This window comes from Saccopteryx bilineata, chromosome 5 (genome assembly GCF_036850765.1).
Source record: "Saccopteryx bilineata isolate mSacBil1 chromosome 5, mSacBil1_pri_phased_curated, whole genome shotgun sequence".
Lineage (NCBI taxonomy): Eukaryota > Metazoa > Chordata > Mammalia > Chiroptera > Emballonuridae > Saccopteryx > Saccopteryx bilineata.
Window position 1 is genome coordinate 32,559,291 of NC_089494.1, and position 24,210 is coordinate 32,583,500.

At 40.2% G+C, this 24,210-nt stretch overlaps 1 protein-coding gene and 4 non-coding genes across 6 annotated transcripts in view; all 5 read left to right on the forward strand.

Moving 5' to 3' along the window:
* Positions 1-242: 242 nt before the first annotated feature.
* NOP58 (NOP58 ribonucleoprotein) overlaps positions 243-24,210 on the forward strand; it is a 30,766-nt gene continuing 6,798 nt past the window's right edge. Inside the window, exons 1-10 of one of the 2 annotated variants that reach the window (XM_066280232.1) lie at positions 243-500; positions 3,142-3,218; positions 6,248-6,300; positions 10,796-10,917; positions 14,251-14,387; positions 16,828-16,892; positions 18,557-18,691; positions 19,612-19,757; positions 20,366-20,492; positions 23,859-24,022. In XM_066280232.1, the coding sequence (XP_066136329.1) occupies positions 456-500; positions 3,142-3,218; positions 6,248-6,300; positions 10,796-10,917; positions 14,251-14,387; positions 16,828-16,892; positions 18,557-18,691; positions 19,612-19,757; positions 20,366-20,492; positions 23,859-24,022 (1,071 nt within the window). In that variant the 5' untranslated portion in view covers positions 243-455. Of the gene's footprint in view, positions 501-3,139; positions 3,219-6,247; positions 6,301-6,499; positions 6,620-10,795; positions 10,918-14,250; positions 14,388-16,827; positions 16,893-18,556; positions 18,692-19,611; positions 19,758-20,365; positions 20,493-23,858; positions 24,023-24,210 lie in introns of those variants that run through there. The other variant, XM_066280233.1, reaches the window with a different exon arrangement.
* LOC136307291 (small nucleolar RNA SNORD70) lies at positions 5,316-5,401 on the forward strand. Its single transcript, XR_010725946.1, has one exon. It is a non-coding gene; the product is annotated as a small nucleolar RNA SNORD70 (small nucleolar RNA).
* LOC136307290 (small nucleolar RNA SNORD70) lies at positions 6,398-6,480 on the forward strand. Its single transcript, XR_010725945.1, has one exon. It is a non-coding gene; the product is annotated as a small nucleolar RNA SNORD70 (small nucleolar RNA).
* On the forward strand, positions 19,815-19,900 carry LOC136307301 (small nucleolar RNA SNORD11B). The gene has a single exon (XR_010725955.1). It is a non-coding gene; the product is annotated as a small nucleolar RNA SNORD11B (small nucleolar RNA).
* LOC136307300 (small nucleolar RNA SNORD11) lies at positions 20,643-20,726 on the forward strand. The gene has a single exon (XR_010725954.1). It is a non-coding gene; the product is annotated as a small nucleolar RNA SNORD11 (small nucleolar RNA).

Consider the following 24,210-nt stretch of genomic DNA (forward strand, 5'->3'; position numbering starts at 1 on the left):
TGTCGTAAGGTAAAATATATCATATATCGGAATTCAAAAATAATAATAACAAGCAAAAGTTTTCTTTAGATGAAACTCGAGTCACGCAAAAACTCGGCCCCTTAAGAAATCTCGCGATGTTTCCGTCGTTTCCCGCCCCCCCCATACACACACAAACGCCCCCACCCCACCCTGGCGGGAATATTACGGAAGTGACGGCACGCTATGCGTCACGTCCTCCGTCGGAAGTATGTCGCGTCCCAGAATTCTTAGAGAAGGAGAAGCGCGTTCACGCGCTGTGCACGCAGTCTACTGTGGAACCTTTCGGCAACGTGGTCTGGTTCTTTGCAGGGAAGCGTGCGCTTGTGCTTGGCCAGCCGCGGCCTCGCGGTCCTTGGCAGCGCCGCAAATCTGGTCTTTTTTCATTTTTATAAGAGCTCGCGGCGGGCCGCGCAGCGCCCTGATCCGGCCTTACCATGTTGGTGCTGTTTGAAACGTCCGTCGGCTACGCCATCTTTAAGGTAGGTGGAAGATCGAGCAGTTGGAGGGGGAAGACGGGTGTTGGGCAGGCGAAGAGAAGGAAAGACCTAAGTAGAGGATGACATTGCTCAGGATAGAATGGGTGCCTTTTATGTCCCCCCTCCCTTAAAGGAAGGGGAAGGCCTTGGGCCTGGGAGGCGCGTGTTTTGGCGAACACGTGGCCCCGCCGTTTGGGGTGCTAGGTTCTGGGTGAGAGGATTTGGCCTGGTTCGAGAGGAGGACAGAAGCTGTATTAGGATTTTACAGGTTGTAAAGGAGTTCGAGTTTTGTTCTGAGTGACTGAAGGGTTTTAGGAGAGGAGTGATCTACTTTTACAGGTGGGCGGCAAGGATGTTTCTGCTTTAATCTAAACAAGGTAAAGATTCTTTGATTAAAGTTGATATGAAGGTAAACAGAATTATGAAGGTAGGACTGACCGGCTTGGTTAATGAGTTGAAGTTGGTGCGTGATGATAGGGAAGAGAAGAGAAATAGGTGGTTGAGTTTTTGGTGGGGGGGAGCTATAGAGTTACAGATTGGCTGTGTGAAACTTGCAGTGTTTATTACACAGGGAAATGCAAGTGTCATTTCAAATTTGAAGCATAGGAAGAAATCTGGGCTGCTGATAATTAACTTATTAGATTGTTTTAATAGGGGAAGTTTGAAGTTAAGACTTCAACACAGAAATGATTGAACAGTGGGACATTCGTGTAGTGGGATGCTATTGGAATGTTAGGAAGAATGAGGTAAATTGAGTGCAGTCCACTGCCAGGCACTCTTTGAGCTTTAGGGATATCGCGATGAAAAACAAAGTTTTCATATATGTGATGATAGAAGGCCCCCCCAACAGCTAGGTAAGGTATGATTGTATGATTGTAGTTGTCAATCAAAAACCTCTTTGTGATACGGGTATAGAAAGTCTGAAAGGGCACATACCAAAGTATTGATTTGGGAGAGCTTTTCACTCTCCCAAGTTTCTCTTCTGACATTTATTTTCAAATATACTTCTATTTGCATTTAGTATGTTAATTACTTGCTATTTTTAAGAAAACCAATGAAATAATTAAAAACCAAAGATTGCTGGCTGAGCAGTTCAGTTGGTTAGAGCATCATCCCAATACACCAAGATTGAGTTCGTTCCTTGGTCAGGGCACATACAGGAAAAACCAAAAGCTGACTTTGCTTCTTTTTCTTCATTGGAGTTATGTGTAATTGCACTATTATTCACTCTTGATTTAAGTGAAACTAACGGAATCTCTTTAAGTCAAGTTAGTAGTATCTGTCAACATAAAATATGCATAGTCTGTATGATCTGTTAACGCCAGGAGTTTATTCTATAGAAAAACAACATGTATTCATATAAAAAATTTTTTTTGAAGGACAAGAAAATTTAGAAGTAATTAAATATTTATTGATAAAAGCAAATAATGATATGTTCATACACTGTATTTCTAGATTGTTAAAACCTAAAATTACATTCATGATCTGCTACATATATAGTATGATTACAAAGAATATGCATAAATAAAATGTCACATAGCAAAAAAGAATATATCCCTAAAGGTTAATGACTGTTTCATAGATTTAAAGTGCCCCATATTTCCTTTGCATTTTAAATTTAATTGCATCAGGATATGTCTTACAATTGGTAGTATCTTACTTTTAGAGAAATCCATAATACTTTCATGTTTGAATGATAATAGCAGTAAATAACAAAATTTGTTTTATAGAAAGTACATGTTTAATTGATCATATAGGATATGCATATTTTATGTTGGTAGATGCCACCAAATTGCCTTAGTTTCATTTATATCAAAAGTAATTTATTCCTGTACAAACTTACCAGTACCCTGTATGGTAAGTCAGCTGCTTAAGTACCAGATAAGGTAGAGGTAGAATCAATCCTAAGGTGCATTGATGATCCTCATATATAACATACCTGAAATTGGAATGTCTTACAGTTGATGCCAGGTCAGTTTAATTGGCAGTATGAAATAATGGCATATTAGAAAGTATTCTAAGAAAAACTATGAATATTGCCTGACCAGGCAGTGATGCAGTGGATAGAGCATTGAACTGGGATGCGGAGGACACGGGTTCAAAACCCCGAGGTTGCCAGCTTGAGCGCGGGCTCATCTGGTTTGAGCAAGGCTCGTCCACTTGAGTCCAAGGTCGCTGGCTCAAGCAAGGGGTCACTCAGTCTGCTATAGCTCCCCAGTCAAGGCACATATGAGAAAGCAATCAATTAACAACTAAGGTGCCACAACAAAGAGTTGATGCTTCTCATCTCTCTCCACTCCTGTCTGTCCCTATCTGTTCCTCTCTCCCTCTGTCTCTGTCAGAAAAATCTATGAATATGACATGCTTTTTGCAGGGGTTAAAAATAGAAAGTTATCAGCAAAGATCTCTCCACCCCACCTTGCCCCAAACTAGATCTGAATTTCATCCAGTTGTTAAATGTATCCAGTTGAGCTGTTAATTTGACCAACAATTGGTGGGTAAGAAAACTGGTTTGTTATTTTAGAGGGGAAAATAGCTTCTGCCACCCTCATTTTACATGTACAGTTGTACTTGGAGAATGTAGCTTAAATATGCTTGCTTAAGCTTTGCTATTTAAAGAAAATTATTTAAATGTTTATTACAGGTTTTGAATGAGAAGAAACTTCAAGAGGTTGATAGTTTATGGAAAGAATTTGAAACTCCTGAGAAAGCAAATGAAATGTAAGTCACTTTGAACTAAGAATTTAGCAGTTCATATGTAGGCGTTCCTTTTACATTTTTTCTCTCTGGTTCATATGATATTATGTTCATAACTTTTGTTTTGAAATGTATTTCAGGAATAACATTGGTGTGAATGAGCCTAATTATTATATTTTCTTATTTGCAGCATAGGGTACCTATATTAATTTGTATTAGTTGCAGACTAGATTGGGCAGCGATGCCAAATTACTAATTTTTAAGATATTTGAAAACAAATTGACTGTAAATTAAGTATAAATTTTTTATAAAAGTAGTACTTGTCAAAAGCATGGACTCTGATTGTTTTAACTTTTAGTTTCTCCAAGTTAGTGGTATTCAGATGTTTTTGAACTTAATTTGCAGTTTAGTCATTCTTTATGACTTCTATTTCCTGGCTCCCTTTGGAGTAATAACTAGCTAGTAATGCCTACAAAGGTATACCTGAGTTCCCCAAGGTCTCTGGAGTAGAAGGTTGATGTCCAGCTTCAGGAATGAGTAGTAGGAAAGAGAAATGGCTTTTCCTTAAGGTGGTCAGGATGGCTAGCTATTTCACCATCTGTGAATTGCCTTTTGAAATAGTCCATTTGATGAATCTGACCCTAGGAAGGACCTGACTGATCTCGTGGTACATGTGGATTTGGGTTATATCCTTGGGTGCTAAGGGGCATTTCATACTTCATTTAGTATCAAAAACTCACAAGAGCCTGACCAGGTGGTGGCGCAGTGGATAGAGCATCGGACTGGGATGCAGAAGGACCCAGGTTCGAGACCCTGAGGTCGCCAGCTTGAGCGCGGGCTCATCTGGCTTGAGCAAAGAGCTCACCAGCCTGGACCCAAGGTCGCTGGCTCCAGCAGGGGGTTACTCATAAGTCTGCTGAAGGCCCGCAGTCAAGGCACATGTGAGAAAGCAATCAATGAACAACTAAGAAGTCTCAACGCGCAAGGAGAAACTGATGATTGATGCTTCTCATCTCTCTCCGTTCCTGTCTGTCTGTCCCTATCTCTGCCTCTGTAAAAAAAAAAAAAACTCACAAGAATAAAAGGAAACTATTAAAGCTTGCTAACGAGCATTGAACCCAAAGAAATGTCATACTAAGTAGAGAAATTATTTCCAGCTTTTGTAATGGCAAAAAGTCAAAATTTGAAATAAATATCCATCAGTGTAATGGATGAATAAATTTTATATCTATAGATCTCTTGTAGATCTGGAGAGAAGTCCATGATATACTGAGAAAATCATGCTTAGGATTTTGTATAATGTGATCACATTTTTGCCATGTTCTTGTGCATCTATAGATGCATTTATTCAGAGAGATATGAGCAAATACCACTTCAGAAAGATGCAAATGGGAGTGGGGTGAGGCAGAAACATTTTTCCTTAAATGTTTGTATTGTTGAATGTGTATTTAATGGACCACTAGGGTGTTCTCTGACCTGGTAAGAAAACTTTGCTTTTAGCCTCATCAGCAGTAGTGCAATGTATAAAGCAGTGACCTGGAGTGCAAAGGTTGCCAGTTCCATCCGGGGGCCCTCACCTCAATCCCAAGGTTACCAGCTTGATTCCTGGTCAAGGCACACATGAGAAGCAACCAGTGGATGCACAACTACGAAGGACAGTGAATTGATGCTTCTCTCCCTCTTCCCCTTCCTCTCTATATAATTTTTGTATTTTATTTTATTTATTTACTTATTTTGTGACAGAGAGGGATGGAGAGACAGGAAGGGAAAGAGATGGGAAACATCCATTCTTTGTTGCAGCACCTTAGTTCTTCATTGCTTTCTCATTTGTGTCTTGCTGGGGGTGGGGTGGTTACAGCAGAGTGAGTGACCCTTTGCTCAAGCCAGTGACCTTGGGCTCAAGCCAGCGACCATGGGGTCATGTCTGTGATCCCACGCTCAAGCCCGCGACCTCGGGGTTTTGAACCTGGGTCCTCAGCATCCCAGTCTGACGCTCTATCCTCTGTGCCACTGCCTGGTCAGTCTCTTATCTAAAATTTTTAGAAAGAATATTTTAAGCATAATAGAAGACTAGTTTTCTCATGTTAAAGCTTTATGCTTTAATTGGCTGGGTTTACTTGATTTATTGTTGTGGATGTATTTTTGTTGAGACTGAATAGAAGTGATCTCACTCAAATATTTGTTGCTACCACTGAGACAATAATGAATTGAATATATATATTTGTTTTCATATAAAATAATTTTACTCTGCACATAAGTGTATGGGGAAGAAGGGGGTAAAATAAGGGTAACAGGAACCAAATCTGACAAGCTGTTGTTTAATGGCATTTTTACTGGATGGACAAATCAATGTTGTGAGATTCCTGACCTAAGGTAGACTCAGATGCCTTTTCTTAGGCCTCTTTTATGCTGTATTAGTAAAAGGCATCTGTGATGTTAAAGCTTCAGCATCTTTCCTGTGGTTTAGATATGGTAGCAGACCTCTTTGCTGTTCTGTTTCCTTCACAGCCTATAGTTTTCTCTAATCATCCAAACATTGCTGGTCTAGCATTTAGAGCAGGGGTCGGGAACCTATGGCTTGCGAGCCAGATGTAGCTCTTTTGATGTTTGCATATGGCTCGCAGACAAATCTTTAATTAAAATTAATAACATTAAAAATATAAAACATTCTCATGTATTACAATCCATTCATTTCCTACTGCTCATGTTCATGGTTGCAGGTGGCTGGAGCCAATCACAGCTGTCCTCCGGGACAACACCAAATTTTTATTGGATAATGTGTAATGTACATGGGTCATTGTATGGCTCTCACGGAATTACATTTTAAAATATGTGGCGTTCATGGCTCTCAGCCAGAAAGGTTCCCAACCCCTGATTTAGAGAAACTGATTATTTCATGAATAATATCTAACTCTGCACCATGATAACTAATAACAAGAAAGTTTCTTTTATCAGTGTATGCTTTGGAAGCAATCCAACACCCTTTCCTAAATGTGTAGCTTTTGTACAACTCATCGTGGTTCCATAACATTTTTTTTCTTTCTTAATTCTAGAGTTAAGCTAAAACATTTTGAGAAATTTCAAGATACAGCAGAAGCATTAGCAGGTAAAGTCACAGACTAGCTTTTGTTTTTGTTTTTAATCTTGGCAATTTGTTATTCTTACTAAAATACTCTTCGCTTCAGTTGCCTGAGTTAACCTTATTCAATGTTGTCAATGATGCATTCTTTTTGAACTGAATTTAAGTGATCTAACAATTCGTCACTACCACTGAGACAACATTGAGTTAGCTTTTTTTACCATAGGGCTGGTTTTACCCCCCCATGTGATGGGAGCTGAGAAGTGGTTAAATTGATCTCCCTGTGGAAACCAACAGCATAATGCTAAAGCACAGTTCACTAAAAGCTGTTCTACAAGGGACCAAGGTAATGTGGTCAAGCACACAGCTTTGATCATTTAATACAAGGGTAAAGTTGAGAATAGCCAGAATTCACAGTGGAAATAATAAAACAGCTCTCCAGAGGTGTTCATTTTTAGTTTGATAAAGCACAATGTTACTAAAAGTTTAAGGACAACATACTTGTAGATTTGTATGTATTTTAATACAAAAACTACCGAGAGACATGAGTTATTATCTAAAGAGGGTACAATATATAATAGAAGAATGGGTGACTCATCCTTTAGTTAGTCCTCATGCTAGAACAACAGACATGCAGTAGTAATAGTTTTTTAACTTGGCTTGGGTTCCATAGGCAATTGGTTTTATAAGGTGGTTGTTGTTGTTGTTTTTTGATATTGGGGAAAACAAGACCAGATATAAAACCCTAATCATAAATTTAGTTGCTTAAATTTTATGTTAAATCAGCCACTACTTGGTGGTATAATTTGAAAGTGAAGAGCCATAAGAATGAATATGAAAGACCCAGATTATTTTGTTCATCAGCTACAGAAGGGTATAGTTTTCTTGGGAAAATCAGGAATCCAGTTAAATATGCTGGAATATTAATGGGCCATCCCAATCTTGGCAGAGGTGTGAGCTGAAGGGAGACCCAACAATGGGGCCAATATTTTAATCTTAAAAAATTGTTCCAAAGGCTGTTTCATTAGTAATGAAAGCCTTATAGAGCCATAAAGCATAACCTGGTAATTTTTCCTGAGGAGTTTTTTAAAAGATCTGTTTATCACAGCTTTAAAATTAAATGTAGGTTAAATGAATAAATAAAACTAAATATGGATAGAATTTTGGTAAAATTCCCAAGCAAGATTATGTTAGCTGTTCTCCTACTCTGTGGCGCATTATTCACGTGGACTGACTTATACAGTTCCTGAAGTTGTAAAGCGCTGTAGCCCTGATCCCAGGTGGCCTCTTTTGAATTCCTTTTTTGTATATAAGCTCTTTAATCTTTTTAGGATATTTCTGACCAGTCCTTATTAAACTATTAAATGGGCCAGTCCAACCTCCACCCAAATATGAAGCAAGTTTTTACTATAGCTAATAGGTTGATCACATAGCAGTTGTCAGATTTTGCATTCATTGCTCCAAAATCTTAAAATAATCTTGTGAGGTAGATAATATTACTATTTTACAGATGAAAAAACTGAGAATTGAGAGGTATCGCCAAGCTTTTGGTATTTTTTAAAGTAATGTAAGATAAATAGGGAAAATGCCATATCTGGTGAGAACCTCTGACCCTCCCCTAATGTAAGTTCCATGAGGGCAGAGACTGTGTTGTTCATAGAGGCTAGCAGACAAATATTTTTGGATAAATGAATGAAAATAATGAGCTCTGTCAGGAATCTGGTAATAGAAACCTCTACAATGTCTTTTCCCATCTATTTTTACCAGAAATTTGAACCTTGTCTTAATAGTAAGATGACAGAGTGCATCCTGAGAATTAAACTTCCCACTGTCTGTTACAAGGTAGTTTTGATATGACAGAAGCAAAATTCAGAGTTTGTAGACATCAGAGTATGCATTTAAAAGCCATAGCCTAAGAAAGAACCTGATGGGGTGTGATGTCAGTTTATATTGGTCCCAGAAGTTCAGATATGCCATTTGCATGACCTTCATACAAAAAAACAAACAAAAAAGAGGTTTGTTTTTATTCTTGGTCAAAGTTTCAAGTTACAAGTCTTCCAGAGAGTCACAGTAAAAGTTTGGACCAGCTTCCCTTTGGATGAAGTGAGAAAATTACCGTACTAGGTGGTGCTGAACCGTGGCCATTAGAAAAGATAAGTGAAGGAAAGACTAGCTTCCCCTTTCCCTCTCACCATCTCTATATATCATCTTTTTTTTTTTTTAAGTTTTTTTTTTTTTTTACAGAGACAGTCAGTGAGAGGGATAGACAGGAACAGACAGGAACGGAGAGATGAGAAGCATCAATCATTAGTTTCTCGTTGTACATTGCGATACTTTAGTTGTCATTGATTGCTTTCTCATATGTGCCTTGACCGCGGGGCTACAGCAGAACGAGTAACCCCTTGCTCGAGCCAGAGACCTTGGGTCCAAGCTGGTGAGCTTTTGCTCAAACCAGGTGAGCCTACACTCAAGTTGGTGACCTTGGGGTCTCAAACCTGGGTCCTCGGCATCCCAGTCCAACGCTCTATCCACTGCGCCACTGCCTTTCAGGCTCTATATATCATCTTTTAAAAAGTACATAATATGAACAGTAAGTAACCCTTTTTGATGAAGGAATGACAAGTGTATATGTTAAAATAGATCTAGAATAGTTTTACTTTTATGAAATTGTAGAATATAAACGCAGCTAAGGAAAATTAAGGACTAGGAGTAGGAAGTTGAGTAAAAGTTTTTTTTTTATTTCTTTTTTTTCTGAAGCTGGAAACGGGGAGAGACAGTCAGACAGACTCCCGCATGCGCCCTACCGGGATCCACCCGGCACGCCCATCAGGGGCCACGCTCTGCCCCTCCCTGGCGTCGCTCTGCCTCGACCAGAGCCACTCCAGCGCCTGGGGCAGAGGCCAAGGAGCCATCCCCAGCGCCCGGGCCATCTTTGCTCCAATGGAGCCTTGGCTGCAGGAGGGGAAGAAAGAGACAGAGAGGAAAGAGGGGGTGGGGAGTGGAGAAGCAAATGGGCGCTTCTATGTGCCCTGGTCGGGAATCGAACCCGGGTTCCCCGCATGCCAGGCCGACGCTCTACCGCTGAGCCAACCGGCCAGGGCCGAGTAAAAGTTCTTAATTATAGAAGATAAAAAACTTGAAAGACTACAACTCTTATTAAAAATTAGATTATTGGCCCTGGCCGGTTGGCTCAGCGGTAGAGCGTCGGCCTAGCGTGCGGAGGACCCGGGTTCGATTCCCGGCCAGGGCACACAGGAGAAGCGCCCATTTGCTTCTCCACCCCTCCGCCGCGCTTTCCTCTCTGTCTCTCTCTTCCCCTCCCGCAGCCAAGGCTCCATTGGAGCAAAGATGGCCCGGGCGCTGGGGATGGCTCTGTGGCCTCTGCCCCAGGCGCTAGGGTGGCTCTGGTCGCAACATGGCGACGCCCAGGATGGGCAGATTATCGCCCCCTGGTGGGCAGAGCGTCGCCCCTGGTGGGCGTGCCGGGTGGATCCCGGTCGGGCGCATGCGGGAGTCTGTCTGACTGTCTCTCCCCATTTCCAGCTTCAGAAAAAATGAAAGAAAAAAAAAATTAGATTATTAAGGAGTCAATGTTGTACAAAATGTAAAAGGTTAAACCCCAATAAAAATAGGTTCATCTTAGCTTCTTAAGAGTGTAGAGGCGTTGGTAAGAGCTGTGTAGTAGCCAGAATTTTTTGTTTTCACTCCTCATTTCCCTAGATAACAAGATGAAATTGACTTGTAATTCAAGTGGATGGAGATGTAGTCAGGAGGGAAGAACAAGTATCTGGCTGACTAAATGCTTGGTCTTAGAAATTATGACAGATTTGCTTCCTGCAAGGCGTACTATAAATTCAACTAAACCCAGACAGATAGCAGAAGCAGTGTTAGTCCATTGTGGGTCCAAACCATCTAAGCATAGGTCTAAGAAAGTGTGATAGTATAAAAGTAGCATATTTAGAACTTATCCAAAATGAAAGCTGACCCAAACAGGCTGCCTTCGCAGTAAGTTCTCCACCATTGCAGGTTTTAAAGCATAGGCTTGCTGACACCTGTGGATTGGAAATTAGCAAAGATCAGGCCCCAATCAGATATTCTCATACAGCAGCAAAACCTTCAAAATAAATACACTCCTTTTTTACAAGAGTTTTGACAGGTTTTGGGGGTATTTTGCAATCTGGAGCGCCAGTCTCTCGTTCCAAAATAAAATGTTTCTAACGTTTTATGATTCTAGTTCCGAATTCAAAAGAAGCTTCATGTGGTATATAGGGAAAGGAAGGCTGTCTCTGGTTTAACTCCTGGTTCTGGAGTAGAAACGAGGGTGGCAAGAGCAGACAAGATTGTGAAATATATAACTTGTAAAACATTTTTCTTCGTTGTTTTATTTTAGAAGTAATGTTCAGTTTAGCCTATTTGAAAGAGTGTTTATTTTGCTTTAATTTTTTTTATCTAAATAAGATCTTCTGTTCTTACTTTTAAAAATTTGAGAGTTAACTCTTTTATTTTTATTTTTTCTGAAAAGCATTCACCGCCCTGATGGAGGGTAAGATCAACAAGCAACTGAAGAAAGTTCTGAAGAAAATAGTAAAAGAAGCCCATGAACCCCTGGCTGTAGCTGATGCTAAACTGGGAGGGGTCATAAAGGTAAAGTTATGATTTTCTTTCATGCTTGCTAATCAGAACTCCCCATACAGCATAGTGACTACAAAGCCAAGCTTTTGTATAACACTTTGTATATATTCTGCCATATTTTGGTTTAGTCACCCCCCCCAACATTAATGGAGTCATGATGATTCTTTTTTTTAATGTGTGTATTTGTTAGAAAACTTTAGTAAGGGTACAGTTGCTAGACGTTAAACCAGTGGTTCTCAAACTTTTTGAAGTTGGGGCGCATTTAAAATCCTACAGATAATTGTAGGCACACTATATACAAATTTCTGAGAAATATGTTATAATAATTAAGTCAGATATTAAAGAAAAAATATAAAGTCCAAGCGTGCTTTTATGGTAATTAAGTGAAATAAATATGACAAAATTAAATTTATTCTGACATTTAAAACATTTTTATGTTACATTTTTGAATTAATGCTTTTTAAAATTTATAAAAAAGAGGGGTTAAAAATTAAAAAAACGGCATAAAAGTTATCTTTTTATATATATAGATACATTCTTAGTAAGATTTAGTAAATTTGGCAGGTCCTGGCACGAATGTGTTAAGGTTTTTCATTCTTGTGTTTATGAGAAACATGAGCCTAATGTGTCCTAGTGATTTCTTCAATGTTTGGACATATATTTGAAAGGCAAACTCTCATTTCCTCATCAATACATTGAAGAATTCCTCTCTTTTACTCTTAATTGTGTTGAGTGTAGGAAACCCCCACCATACATATCATCTTAACTTTACACCAAACAAACTTGATAGAAGAAACTTGCCTCTAGTCTTTTCCGGGGAACATGGAGGTAGTGTAAACAATCCTGCACCACAGCTAAACAGCCTTTTGCAGCCTAATCCAGGCAAGTGAGGTGGGGGGTTGGGCAGACTGTCAGCTTACAGCCAATTCCCCACACCTCTGTCTCCCCAAAATCTAAACTCCAAAAGCCCTGTTGGTTTTTTGGTCCCCAACAGGCACATGTTTCTCTGGAATACCATAGGGCGCACTTGGAAATCTTCTAGGGCGCACACTTTGAGAACCACTGCATTAAACATTGAGAGTGGAAGGAAAGATTGGACAAGGATGCTCCCAAACATGGAAAGCAGAACAATTTGAAAACCAGTTGTGCGATAGTTTGTTTTAGGTCTTATAGGTAGGAAAATACTAGAGAGTTGAGGGTTTTTTAAACCAGGATTCTGAATTTAAGAGGTTTGTGTAAATAGATTATTTCTAGTACTGTCAGGTCATGAACTATTTTTGTGATGGTGTCAAACTCTCATCTTCATCCTTTGAAATGTTCACAAGTCTTAGTTTATTTTTTTCTGTTAAAAATACTAAATTTTAGCCTGACCAGGCAGGGTGGTGCAGTGGGATGGAACATCGGACTAAAACACAGAGGACCCAGGTTCGAAACCCTGAGGTCGCCAGCTTGAGCGTGGGCTCATCTGGTTCAAGCGAAGGGTAATTTGGTCTGCTGTAGGCCCCCCACCCCCAATCAGGGCATATGTGAGAAAGCAATCAGTGAACAGCTAAGGTGCTACAACAAAGAATTGATGCCTCTCATTTCTCCCTTCCTGTCTGTCTGTCCCTGTCTCTGTCACAAAAAAGAAAAGAAAAAAAAAAAACAATTAAATTTTAGCACAATATTTATGCTGAATATTATCCATTCTAAATCTTTCTTAAACATTCATTATATACAATTTTGTGAAATTTTTTTTTTTTTTTCATTTTTCTGAAGCTGGAAACAGGGAGAGACAGTCAGACAGACTCCCGCATGCGCCCAACCGGGATCCACCCCGGCACGCCCACCAGGGGCAATGCTCTGCCCATCCTGGGCGTCGCCATATTGCGACCAGAGCCACTCTAGCGCCTGGGGCAGAGGCCACAGAGCCATCCCCAGCGCCCGGGCCATCTTTGCTCCAATGGAGCCTTGGCTGCGGGAGGGGAAGAGAGAGACAGAGAGGAAAGCGCGGCGGAGGGGTGGAGAAGCAAATGGGCGCTTCTCCTGTGTGCCCTGACCGGGAATCGAACCCTCGTCCTCCGCACGCTAGGCCAACGCTCTACCACTGAGCCAACCAGCCAGGGCTCAATTTTGTGAATTTTATTTGATGGACTAGGAGTGTATATTTATATGATGGATTTAGCATATAAACTGAAATGTGACAAAATGAAGGTACAGAGAATAAAATTTATTTTTGTTCATGTGGGGGTGTGCAAAAACTTAAACTATTATAAAGAGTTGTATGTATATGTATACATACATATTTACACTTTTATATCTGGAGATCAGGCAAGTTCAAGGTGGTAATGACCTATAACGCTATTGTCGGTTAACATGTATATATATATATGTATTTGGAAGTACTTAAGGGATGCTAACAGTTATTTATCTGTAAGAAAAGGGCCCAGGGTTCAGCATTTTGCTTTTTATTCCATTTCCTTTTCTGTAGTACCGTTAATTAAAATCTTCTGTGTAGCCTGACCAGGTGGTGGTGCAGTGGATAGAGCGTCTGACTGGGATGCAGAAGGACCCAGGTTCGAGACCGCGAGGTCACCAGCTTGAGCGCGGGCTCATCTGGTTTGAGCAAAAGCTCACTAGCTTGGACGCAAGGGGTTACTCAGTCTGCTGAAGGCCCGCGGTCAAGGCACATATGAGAAAGCAATCAGTGAACAACTAAGGTGTCGCAACGAAAAACTGGTGATTGATGCCTTTCATTTCTCTCCGTTCCTGTCTGTCCCTATTTATCCCTCTCTCTGACTCTCTCTCTGTCTCTGTAGAAAAAAAAATAATTAAAAAAATTAAAATAAAATCTTATGTGTATATTAATGTAAAGTAGTAAAAGATTTCTCATACCAACATAAACAGCAAAACTAGTTGAAACTATCTTTTTACAGCTTTATTTATTTATTTTTCTGTTGATTGCGAGGAGAGAGAAGCATCAACCTGTTCCACTTTGTAGTGCACCCACTGAGTGCTTTGTATATGTACCCAGAGAAGGCCTTGAGCCCAGTGTCTGGGGGATGGAACCACAGTGGGGTTTTTTTTTGTTTTGTTTTGTTTTTAAGTGACTGGAAGGGAGAGAGATGAGAAGCATCAACTCATACTTGTGGCACCTTAGTTCATTGATTGCTTTCTCATATGTGCCTTGATCCAGGGGCTCCAGCCAAGCCAGTGACCTTGGCCTTAAGCCAGCAACCATGGGGCCATGTCAACCTTGGGCTTTCAATGGGTTTTCAGCATTCCAGGCAGATGTTCTATGCACTGCGCCACCACCTGGTCAGGCTATTTATTTAATATGAATTTTTTAATTTTTTTTTTTTTAAGGAAAAACTGAATCTCAGTTGCATCCATAGTCCTGTTGTTAGTGAACTTATGAGAGGAATTCGTTCCCAAATGGATGGATTAATCCCTGGGGTAGAGCCACGTGAAATGGCAGCTATGTGTCTTGGATTGGCCCACAGGTGAGATTTACTGGAAAATAAAGTTGACTTTTGTCTGGTAGTGTTCTAAGAATGTTATGCATACAATCAGTAGGAGTACCCACATTTTATAAATGAGGAGATGGATCCCCAAGAGTCAGTACAACTGGTATATGAGGAGGCCAGGATTGAACCCAGGCATTCTGGCTTCATTGCCTGTACTCTAAACCTCACCATAGGCATTCCCTACGCCTCCAGTGTTGGATCGCACAATGCTTGGGCATGTTTTGTTTTGTTTTGGGGGGCTACTCCATCTATTTAACCATCTCCTAAAATTTTCTCATCTACTGTGGTCTTTTTGTGTGTAGGTGTCCTATCTGTGTTGCTTGTTTCAGTCTGATTTTTATTGTGTTTTTATAGTAAGGCAAAGAAAAGCACATTAACCTGCCATATTTAACCAGAGACCCATTAGAACAGACATTTCTGCTATACTGTAATATATGTGTTCCTGAAAATCTTGGCCTATGAACTTTCACTAAAATAACAGGATTTATGAAGAAGCAAGAAGAAACTTAGGTAAATTTATGAAAAGAGCACTATCAAAAACAGTAGCCCTTAAAATAGTAACGTAGTAAAAAAGACATGTTAAACTTATACTACAAGAATACTACAGTAAACAAAAATCTATACCTTTGAACAAAAAAACATTAAGCATACATCGGTAGAGGGTTAAAGCTCTGCTGACTTCCACAGACAAGCAAAATGCACAAAAATCAGGAAGAATTTGGTAATAAGCATTTTAAGGCAGGACAGATAGCTTAACTGGGTTGATTCAAGCTTGTATTTAAATTGGCATTGTGTACCTGACCAGATGGTGGTGCGGTGGATAGAGTTGTTAGCCAGGGATGCTGAAGTCCCAGGTTCGAAACCTGAGAGTTGGGTCATTGACATGATTCCATGGTCACTGGTTTGAGCAAACGATCACTGGCTCAGGTGGAGATCCCTTCCCCATCAGGCACATAGGAGAAAGCAGTGAACAACTAAAGTGCTGCAACTATGAGTTGCTGCTTCTCTCTCTCTTTTCGTCTGTCTCAAAAAAAATTGGCATTGTATATAGCAGTAATTCTCAGTCATATCTCTCAGAGAACATTTGGCAATGTAGAGATATTTTTGGTGGTTAGAACGTAAGGTGGGGTCTGTTAATACTAATAATGGGTAAAGGCCAGGGATATTGCTCAATACCCTACAGTGCACAGACTGACCCCTCTGCAACAAAGACCTATGATGTTAAGAGTGCCAAAATCTTCTTTTTCTAATATAGATACATTATTTATTGAATTTATTGGGGTGACGTTGGTTATTAAAATTATACAGGTTTCAGGGCAAGGATTAAGAAACCTTTGTTATACAGTATTATTCCTTCATGGCTTTCTGTTTTCAAGTGTCACAGCTTTGCATTTTTTTCTTACCTGCTGGTATAAAGCATTAGTATGCTGCAAACATTATCTATAAATCAATATCACCTGCACCACACAGCATTTCCCTGGTTGTTGATCATAAATTAATTTTACAGAAATACAGGTTATAGCTGGACAGATGTATTTTCTTTGTGTGTGTGTGTGTGACAGAGAGAGATGGACAGATAGGGTTAGACAGGAAAGGAGATGAGAAGTATCAGTGCTTTTTTGGGGCAACTTAGTTGTTTATTAACTGCTTTCTCATATGTGCCTTAACTGGGGACTACAGCAGAGCGAATGAGCACTTGCTCAAGCCAGCAACCATGGGGTTATGTCCATGATCCCACACTCAAGCCAGCAACCTTGGGATCTCGAACCTGGGTCCTCTGTGTCCCAGTCTGACGCTCTATCCAGTACGCCACGACCTGGTCAGGCTGTATTTTCTTTTTAACTTTTATTTTTTTAATCTTGCAACTGATTTTCTCATGTAGAGAAAAAATAATGTAGATCTAGGGAGGGATTTTGGTTAAAAAGTTTTTAAGATGGGCCCTGGCCGGTTGGCTCAGCGGTAGAGCGTCGGCCTGGCGTGCGGGGGACCCGGGTTCGATTCCCGGCCAGGGCACATAGGAGAAGCGCCCATTTGCTTCTCCACCCCCCCCCCCTTCCTCTCTGTCTCTCTCTTCCCCTCCCGCAGCCGGGGCTCCATTGGAGCAAGGATGGCCCGGGCGCTGGGGATGGCTCCTTGGCCTCTGCCCCAGGCGCTGGAGTGGCTCTGGTCTTGGCAGAGCGACGCCCCGGAGGGGCAGAGCATCGCCCCCTGGTGGGCAGAGCGTCGTCCCTGGTGGGCGTGCTGGGTGGAACCCGGTCGGGCGCATGCGGGAGTCTGTCTGACTGTCTCTCCCCATTTCCAGCTTCAGAAAAATAAAAATAAAAAAAAAATAAATAAAAAAAAGTTTTTAAGATGTTAATTAAATGCCTTTGTCAGGGCTATCATAGTAACTTGTAATTTTCTTTCTCCTCCCCAGCTTGTCCCGGTATAGACTGAAATTTAGTGCTGATAAAGTGGACACAATGATTGTCCAGGCAATTTGTGAGTATAGTATATGTGAGGTCTGTTCTGTCTCACATGGTTTTTTCCTACTATTAGAACTGTATTTTTATAATTCTGTTGAGAAAGAGATTAACTACAACTCTTAATAAGAAATTGGAAAACAATAGAAAAAGAAAACCTACCCATAATTTGACTAGTTGGAGATAATGTGAATTGCACTGTTAACGTAGACCAATTCATCTGTCCTTTTTCATGAAAACTGCTAAAACCATAGTGGGATAGGTATTGTGTTGTGTTTTGCTTTTTTCACTTGGCTTTATAATGTCATTAAGTGAGTTTTGGAAATAATGGAGTCTTAATTTTCAATTTTAAAAATCCCTTTTAAACAGAAATTGCATTTCTGGGTATATACCAAAAAAACCCTGAAAGCAGATAACTCAAACATAATCAGCCCTGGCCAGTTGGCTCAGCGGTAGAGCGTCGGCCTGGCGTGCAGGAGTCCTGGGTTCGATTCCCGGCCAGGGCACACAGGAGAAGCTCCCATTTGCTTCTCCACCCCCCCTCCTTCCTCTCTGTCTCTCTCTTCCCCTCCCGCAGCCAAGGCTCCATTGGAGCAGAGATGGCCCGGGTGCTGGGGATGGCTCCTTGACCTCTGCCCCAGGCGCTAGAGTGGCTCTGGTCGTGGCAGAGCGACACCCTGGAAGGGCAGAGCATCGCCCCTTGGTGGGCAGAGTTTCGCCCCTGGTGGGCATGCCGGGTGGATCCCGGTCAGGCGCATGTGGGAGTCTGTCTGACTGTCTCTCCCCGTTTCCAGCTTCAGAAAAATACAAAAACATAATCATACACCCCTGTTTATAACAGCATTATTTATAATAGCCAAAAGGTAGAAATAACCCACATTATACATTAACAGATGAATGGATAAACAAGATGTATATACAATGAAATACTTATCCTTAAAAAAGAATGAAGTTCTGATGCATACTATATACAACATGGGTGAATTTTGAAAACGTTAAATAAAGTAAGTTACACACAAAAAGACTAACACTGTGTGATGCCTAGAATAGGCAAATTGATACAGTAGAAGGTGGGGATGAGGAGTTCTTGAGTGGATCCAGAATTTCAGTTTGGGATGATGAAAGGGTTCTGGAAATGGGTAGTGGTAATGGTTGTACTTGTGAATGCATTGAGGCCTCTGAAATGCACACTTGAAAATAGTTAAAGTAGTAGATTTTATGTATATTTTACCATAATAAAAAATAACCTTTTAGGCCCTGGCCGGTTGGCTCAGTGGTAGAGCGTCGGCCTGGCGTGCAGAAGTCCCGGGTTTGATTCCCGGCCAGGGCACACAGGAGAAGCGCCCATCTGCTTCTCCACCCCTCCCCCTCTCCTTCCTCTCGGTCTCTCTCTTCCCCTCCCGCAGCAAGGCTCCATTGGAGCAAAGATGGCCCGGGCACTGGGGATGGCTCCTTGGCCTCTGCCCCAGGCGCTAGAGTGGCTCTGGTCGCAACAGAGCGATGTCCCGGAGGGGCAGAGCATCGCCCCCTGGTGGGCGTGCCCGGTGGATCCCGGTCGGGCGCATGCGGGAGTCTGACTGTCTCTCCCCAGCTTCAGAAAAATTCAAAAACAAATAAATAACCTTTTAAATTCCTGTGGGGTGTTTGATTTTTGTTTGTTTGTTCCATTTTAATCTGTTGCAGCCTTGTTGGATGACTTAGATAAAGAACTGAACAACTACATTATGCGGTGTCGAGAATGGTATGGCTGGCATTTCCCTGAATTAGGAAAAATTATTTCAGATAACTTGACATATTGCAAGTGTTTGCAAAAAGTTGGTGAGTTAACTTTATGCTTTAAGGCATTAAAAGTAACAGTTTATTTATATCCTGAACACGTTATAATTATTTTTTTCTTAACGAACTTCTCAGGGTGTTTTATAACTTACATTTTAGGACTGTAGCCATATTAATACCTGATAGATTTCAAAAGGAATTAACTTTGATTTGATGGCCTGTACAACAGAACATAGATCTCTATTTTGGATTTTATTTATTGCTATTACGGGTGGGGGGTAGCGAGAAGTATCAACTCATAATTGCTTCATTTAAATTATTCATTGATTGCTTGCCATATGTCCCTTGATGAGGCAAGCGCAGGGTTTTGAACTGGTGACCTCAGCATTTCAGGTCAACACTTAATCCTTGTGCTACCACAGACCAGGCTGGTTTTTCTTAAAATGGCTTTTGGTGAATGTCTCATAATGAATTTGCCATTAATAGGGGTAATGGGGGGCTATTCTGAAGTATACTAATAATTAATATTAAAAGTAATATTGCTATTTATATTAGTGTTATAGTCTATACTAATAATACATTGATATTATTTATAGGGGATACTGAGTATTAATAAATGAGGTACTTGGCTCATTATATTACTGATTTACCACTACAAGAATTTGTGGCCCTTGCTTTGGTATAACCTTAACTACAAATTGTCACAATGTTGTCCTATTGAATGGGGTATTTGGAGGATTTTTTTTTTTTTTTCTTTGAGAGAGGTGGTGGGAAGAGATTTTATTAATCTCTAAAATCAAGCCTTTACGTAGGGAAAATTACTGGGTCACACTGTTCGCTTTTTGTTTTGTATAGGCACCCTTTTCATTGGCTTGTCTCTACGTTTTCTTTTGACTGTTTGGTGGATTTTGTATAATTTGTTGAAAAGTAATTCTCCCTCATATTCTGAAAACATTCCATAGGCGACAGGAAGAATTATGCCTCGGCCCAACTTTCTGAATTACTGCCAGAAGAAGTTGAAGCAGAAGTGAAAGCAGCAGCAGAGATATCTATGGGAACAGAGGTTTCAGAAGAAGATATTTGCAACATTCTGCATCTCTGCACTCAGGTACACTGTACACATAGAGAAGCTTGTGGTGGTGATACCAGTACTGCAGTAATTTTCTGATGGCAATGATGATTTTTAAACTTATTGTTCACCTGATAAGTAAATATGAGGGTGTTCAGTCACTACCTCATCTGATGCCATCTTGATTTATATACTTAAAGGGGGAAATATGTACTAAAATGAAGTTAGAGTACTAGTTTATTTGTATTGTCACATTGTCAGAATATTGAATTTTAATTTCATTAAGAAGACAAGGAATGCTTGAGTTATTTAATTCTAACTTTGATACTTTTTTCCCCCTCTGAAGATAGCTGTACAAGAATCAGAGAGGTTGGTGACACAGATGTCTAATTCTTGAAGGTTTTTAAAAATAACACAGTAATATTGCTAACATTTATAAGCAGTGTATTAGGTTGTTTACATACATTATCTAATAAAAGTCTTCACAGGAGCCCTTTTATAGGAAACTGAGGTAAGGTGTGATTAATTTTCCCAGGGTTCTGCAGTTGCTCTGATAGATGTAGGCCTTTGATGTTTTAGACATGTGAATTTTATACTGGTTTTCCTCTTAATCATATATGAATTATTCATTTTGTTACTTATACTAGGTAATTGAAATCTCAGAATATAGAACGCAGCTCTATGAATACCTACAAAATCGAATGATGGCCATTGCACCCAATGTTACAGTCATGGTTGGGGAATTAGTTGGAGCACGGCTTATTGCTCATGCAGGTGATGATTTTAATGTAATTTATAAACACGGGTATTTAGAGGTGAGGTTTCTAGCAAGGATATTTTTAATCTCTAAACTATAGTTATTAAAGAAATGTTAGATAATAAATATGTAGAAGTAGGTGGTATATGCGTGAGGACTAAGGACCAGTGTTTGATGATGATTTTTATTTGTATTCCTGATTTTCTTTTGAATAACGAAGGCATCTTTAGTCACTACCTCTTCTGAGACACTTACTCATTGTTGGGAGTTTGTGGTGGTTGATTAGAATAAACAGATGAGGCCCTGGCCGGTTGGCTCAGTGGATAGAGTGTCAGCCTGGCATACTAACATCCTGGGTTTGATTCCTGGTCAGGGCACACTAGAAAGCAACCATCTGCTTCTCTCTGTCTTCCCCTCCTGCAGCCAAAGGCTTGATTGGTTGGAGGGTCGGCCCTAGGCACTGAAGATAGCTTGATTGGTCTGACTGCATCAGCCTCAGGTGCTAAAAATGGCTCAGTTGATTTGAGCATTGGCCCTAGATGGAGGTTGCTTGTGGACCCGGCTAGGGCACATGTGGGCGTCTGTCTCACTATCTCCCCTCCTCTCGCTTTTTTTAAAAAAAAGAATAATCAGATGAATGCAGGAAGATGAAATGAATTAATATTTTATAATATTAAAAAGTCATCAATTGCCTCACCAGGCAGTGATGCAGTAGATTGAGCGTTGGCATGGGACACTGAGGACCCAGGTTTGAAACCCGAGGTCGCTGGCTTAGATGGAGGGCCCCATCCCCACCCTAGTCAAGGCAGATATGAGAAAGCAATCAATGAACAACTAAGGTGCCACAACTATGAGTTGATGCTTCTCATCTCTCTCCCTTTCTGTTTCTCTCTCTTTCTCCCCCTCTTGCTATGGAAATAAAAATCATTAACTAATGGTTGCAGGGGTGTTGGGGAACTGCATGATAAAGGTGAAGGGATTAAGAAGTACAAATTGTTAGTTTAAAAATAGTCACAAGGATGTAAAAGTACTGTATAACATACAGCAGTGGTCCCCAGCCCTCGGGCTGCGGACTGGTACCGGTCCGTGGGCCATTTGGTGCCGGTCCACAGAGAAAGAAATAACTTACATTATTTCCGTTTTATTTATATTTAAGTCTGAACGATGTTTTATTTTTTTAAATGACCAGATTTCCTCTGTTATATCCATCTAAGACTCACTCTTGACGCTTGTCTCAGTCACGTGATACATTTATCTATCCTACCCTAAAGGCCGGTCTGTGAAAATATTTTCTGACATTAAACCGGTCCGTGGCCCAAAAAAGTTTGGGGACCACTGACATACAGAATATAGTCAGTAATATTGTAATAACTATGTGTGGTGCCAGGTGGGCACTTGAAATAATCGAGACTTTAACTTTATAAAGTGTTTATGTCCAAACACAATGCTGTACACTTGAAATTAATACAAAATTGCCTGACCAGGTAGTAACACAGTGGATTGAGCGTCGGCCTGAGATTCTGAAGACCCAGGTTCAAAACCTCGAAGTTGTGGGCTTGAGTGCAAGGTCACCAGCTTGAGCATGGGATCATAGACTTGACCCCATCGTCACTGGCTTGAGAGCCCTGGGTCTCTCGCTCTGCTATAGTCCCTGTTCAAGGCACATATGAGAAAGCAATCAATGAACAACTAAAGTGGTGTAATAAAGAATTGGTGCTTCTCATTTCTCTCCCTTCCTGTCTGTCCCTGTCTGTCTCTCAAAAAAATAAATAAAAATAAGAATTTAATACAGAATAATATTAAAGGTCAACTTTAATTGAAAAAACTCATCATATTAAAATTTGAATAGTTTTAAGTAATCACAAAAGGTAATGATACAGTCATGTACTACTATGTCATAGGGATACATTCTGAGAAATGGGTCATTGTTAGGCCATTTCATCATTGTGCAAATATCATAGAGTGTATTTATTTAACACAAGCCTAGATGGTATAGCCTGCCACACAAGGAGACTATATAGCATATGGCTGTCATATGCAGTTTGTTGACTGAAACGTCATGTGGCGTGTGACTATATAAGTCATATTTGACATACAAAAATGTTTTAAATGAGAAATTTATATTAAAACTTACTGTATGTGTATAGGGATATTGTAACGATGGATGCTACAAAAACTGTAAAATTGATTACTTGCAAATATAGTGAGGTATTAGTTCATTATTTTATTACTGGAGACATTATAATGACCTATCACAGTAGGTCTTCATGCATCACCTACAGCAAAATGTTTAAACTATAATAGACCCTTCATTGATCAAATATGTCATTCAGATACTCTCAGCTGCAAGGATGGAATCATTTGGGCTGGTTTTGTTTTCTACATCCACAATTTCACAGGCTTATCTAAATTTGTACCAGTAAGAAATATAGGGATTAACAGAAGTGTTGTGCATGTGTTTTTTTTTTCTTTTCTGTTTTTCTAAGTGAGAGAAGAGGAGATAGATAGATTTACACATGCTCTCCACGTGGGATCTGCCTGGCAACCCATGTCTGGGGCTGGTGATGAAATCGGTTGAGCTATTTTTAGCACCTGAAGCTGACAGACGCACTGGGAGCAACCGAGCTTCCTCAGCACCTGGGGCCGACACTCAAACACCACTTGAGCCACTGGCTGCAGGAGGTGGAGAGGGAGGGAGAGAGAAGCAAATGGTCACTTCTCCTGCATGCCCTGACCAGTATTCTCACCCAGGATGTTTATTCGCAGGCTGACACTATCCACTGAGCAAAATGGCTAGAGCAATGTGTTGAAATTTAAACATGTTTCTAGTGATTAGTAACTGCATTAATATTGAGGGTGTTTTCTGACAGAAAATCTTTGCAAAAAGTCCAACAGAGCAGAAACTTGATACCTAATTACTGTACTTAACAAGCATAACTCCTTGACCATATCTTAACAGCGGTAAATAAGTGTGTGGAATTTAGCATGTACTTCTATCAAGGTGTCCTAATAAGTTTTCATTTGTTTGTATTTTTTTTTCTATCTAAAGCAAAAATATTTGATGACCAAAATATTGGTATCTATAAATGTATCTATTTATTATTGACATATATGTATCTTGTGATATGTTAGTGAAATGTAAAACCATCTCTCAGGTAAAATTTAATAAGCTTAATCTTTAGTTTGTCACAGACATTACATACCTTTGCTTATGGTGCTAATGGAAAAATCACAAATGCTGAGGCATCAAGATTTTTAGGGAATGTATTACATCACATTTTTATTCATTCTGGTGGCTCTAATACTTAGATCGTAGGTCTTGTCTTTGATGCATGGAATTTAGAAATTCTTAAAAGTGCATTCTTTTTACTTTTCTTTTGAAGGTTCTCTGTTGAATTTGGCCAAACATGCAGCTTCTACAGTTCAGATTCTTGGAGCAGAAAAGGCACTCTTCAGAGCTCTAAAGTCCAGACGAGATACCCCTAAGTATGGTCTCATTTATCATGCTTCACTTGTAGGCCAGACAAGTCCCAAACACAAAGGAAAGGTGAGTTACTGTTTTCCTGAGGTACACCTCCCCCCCAACAAGCCATTTTTCTCCTACTCTAGTATGCAATAAATCTTTATATTTTCTCATTAAGTAGAGAAGGTTGAATTCTCTAAATAAAAAGCACTTTGTACACTGAAAAGAAAAGGGTTTAAAGAAAGTACTGTTGTTCCTATTAAAGCCATTTT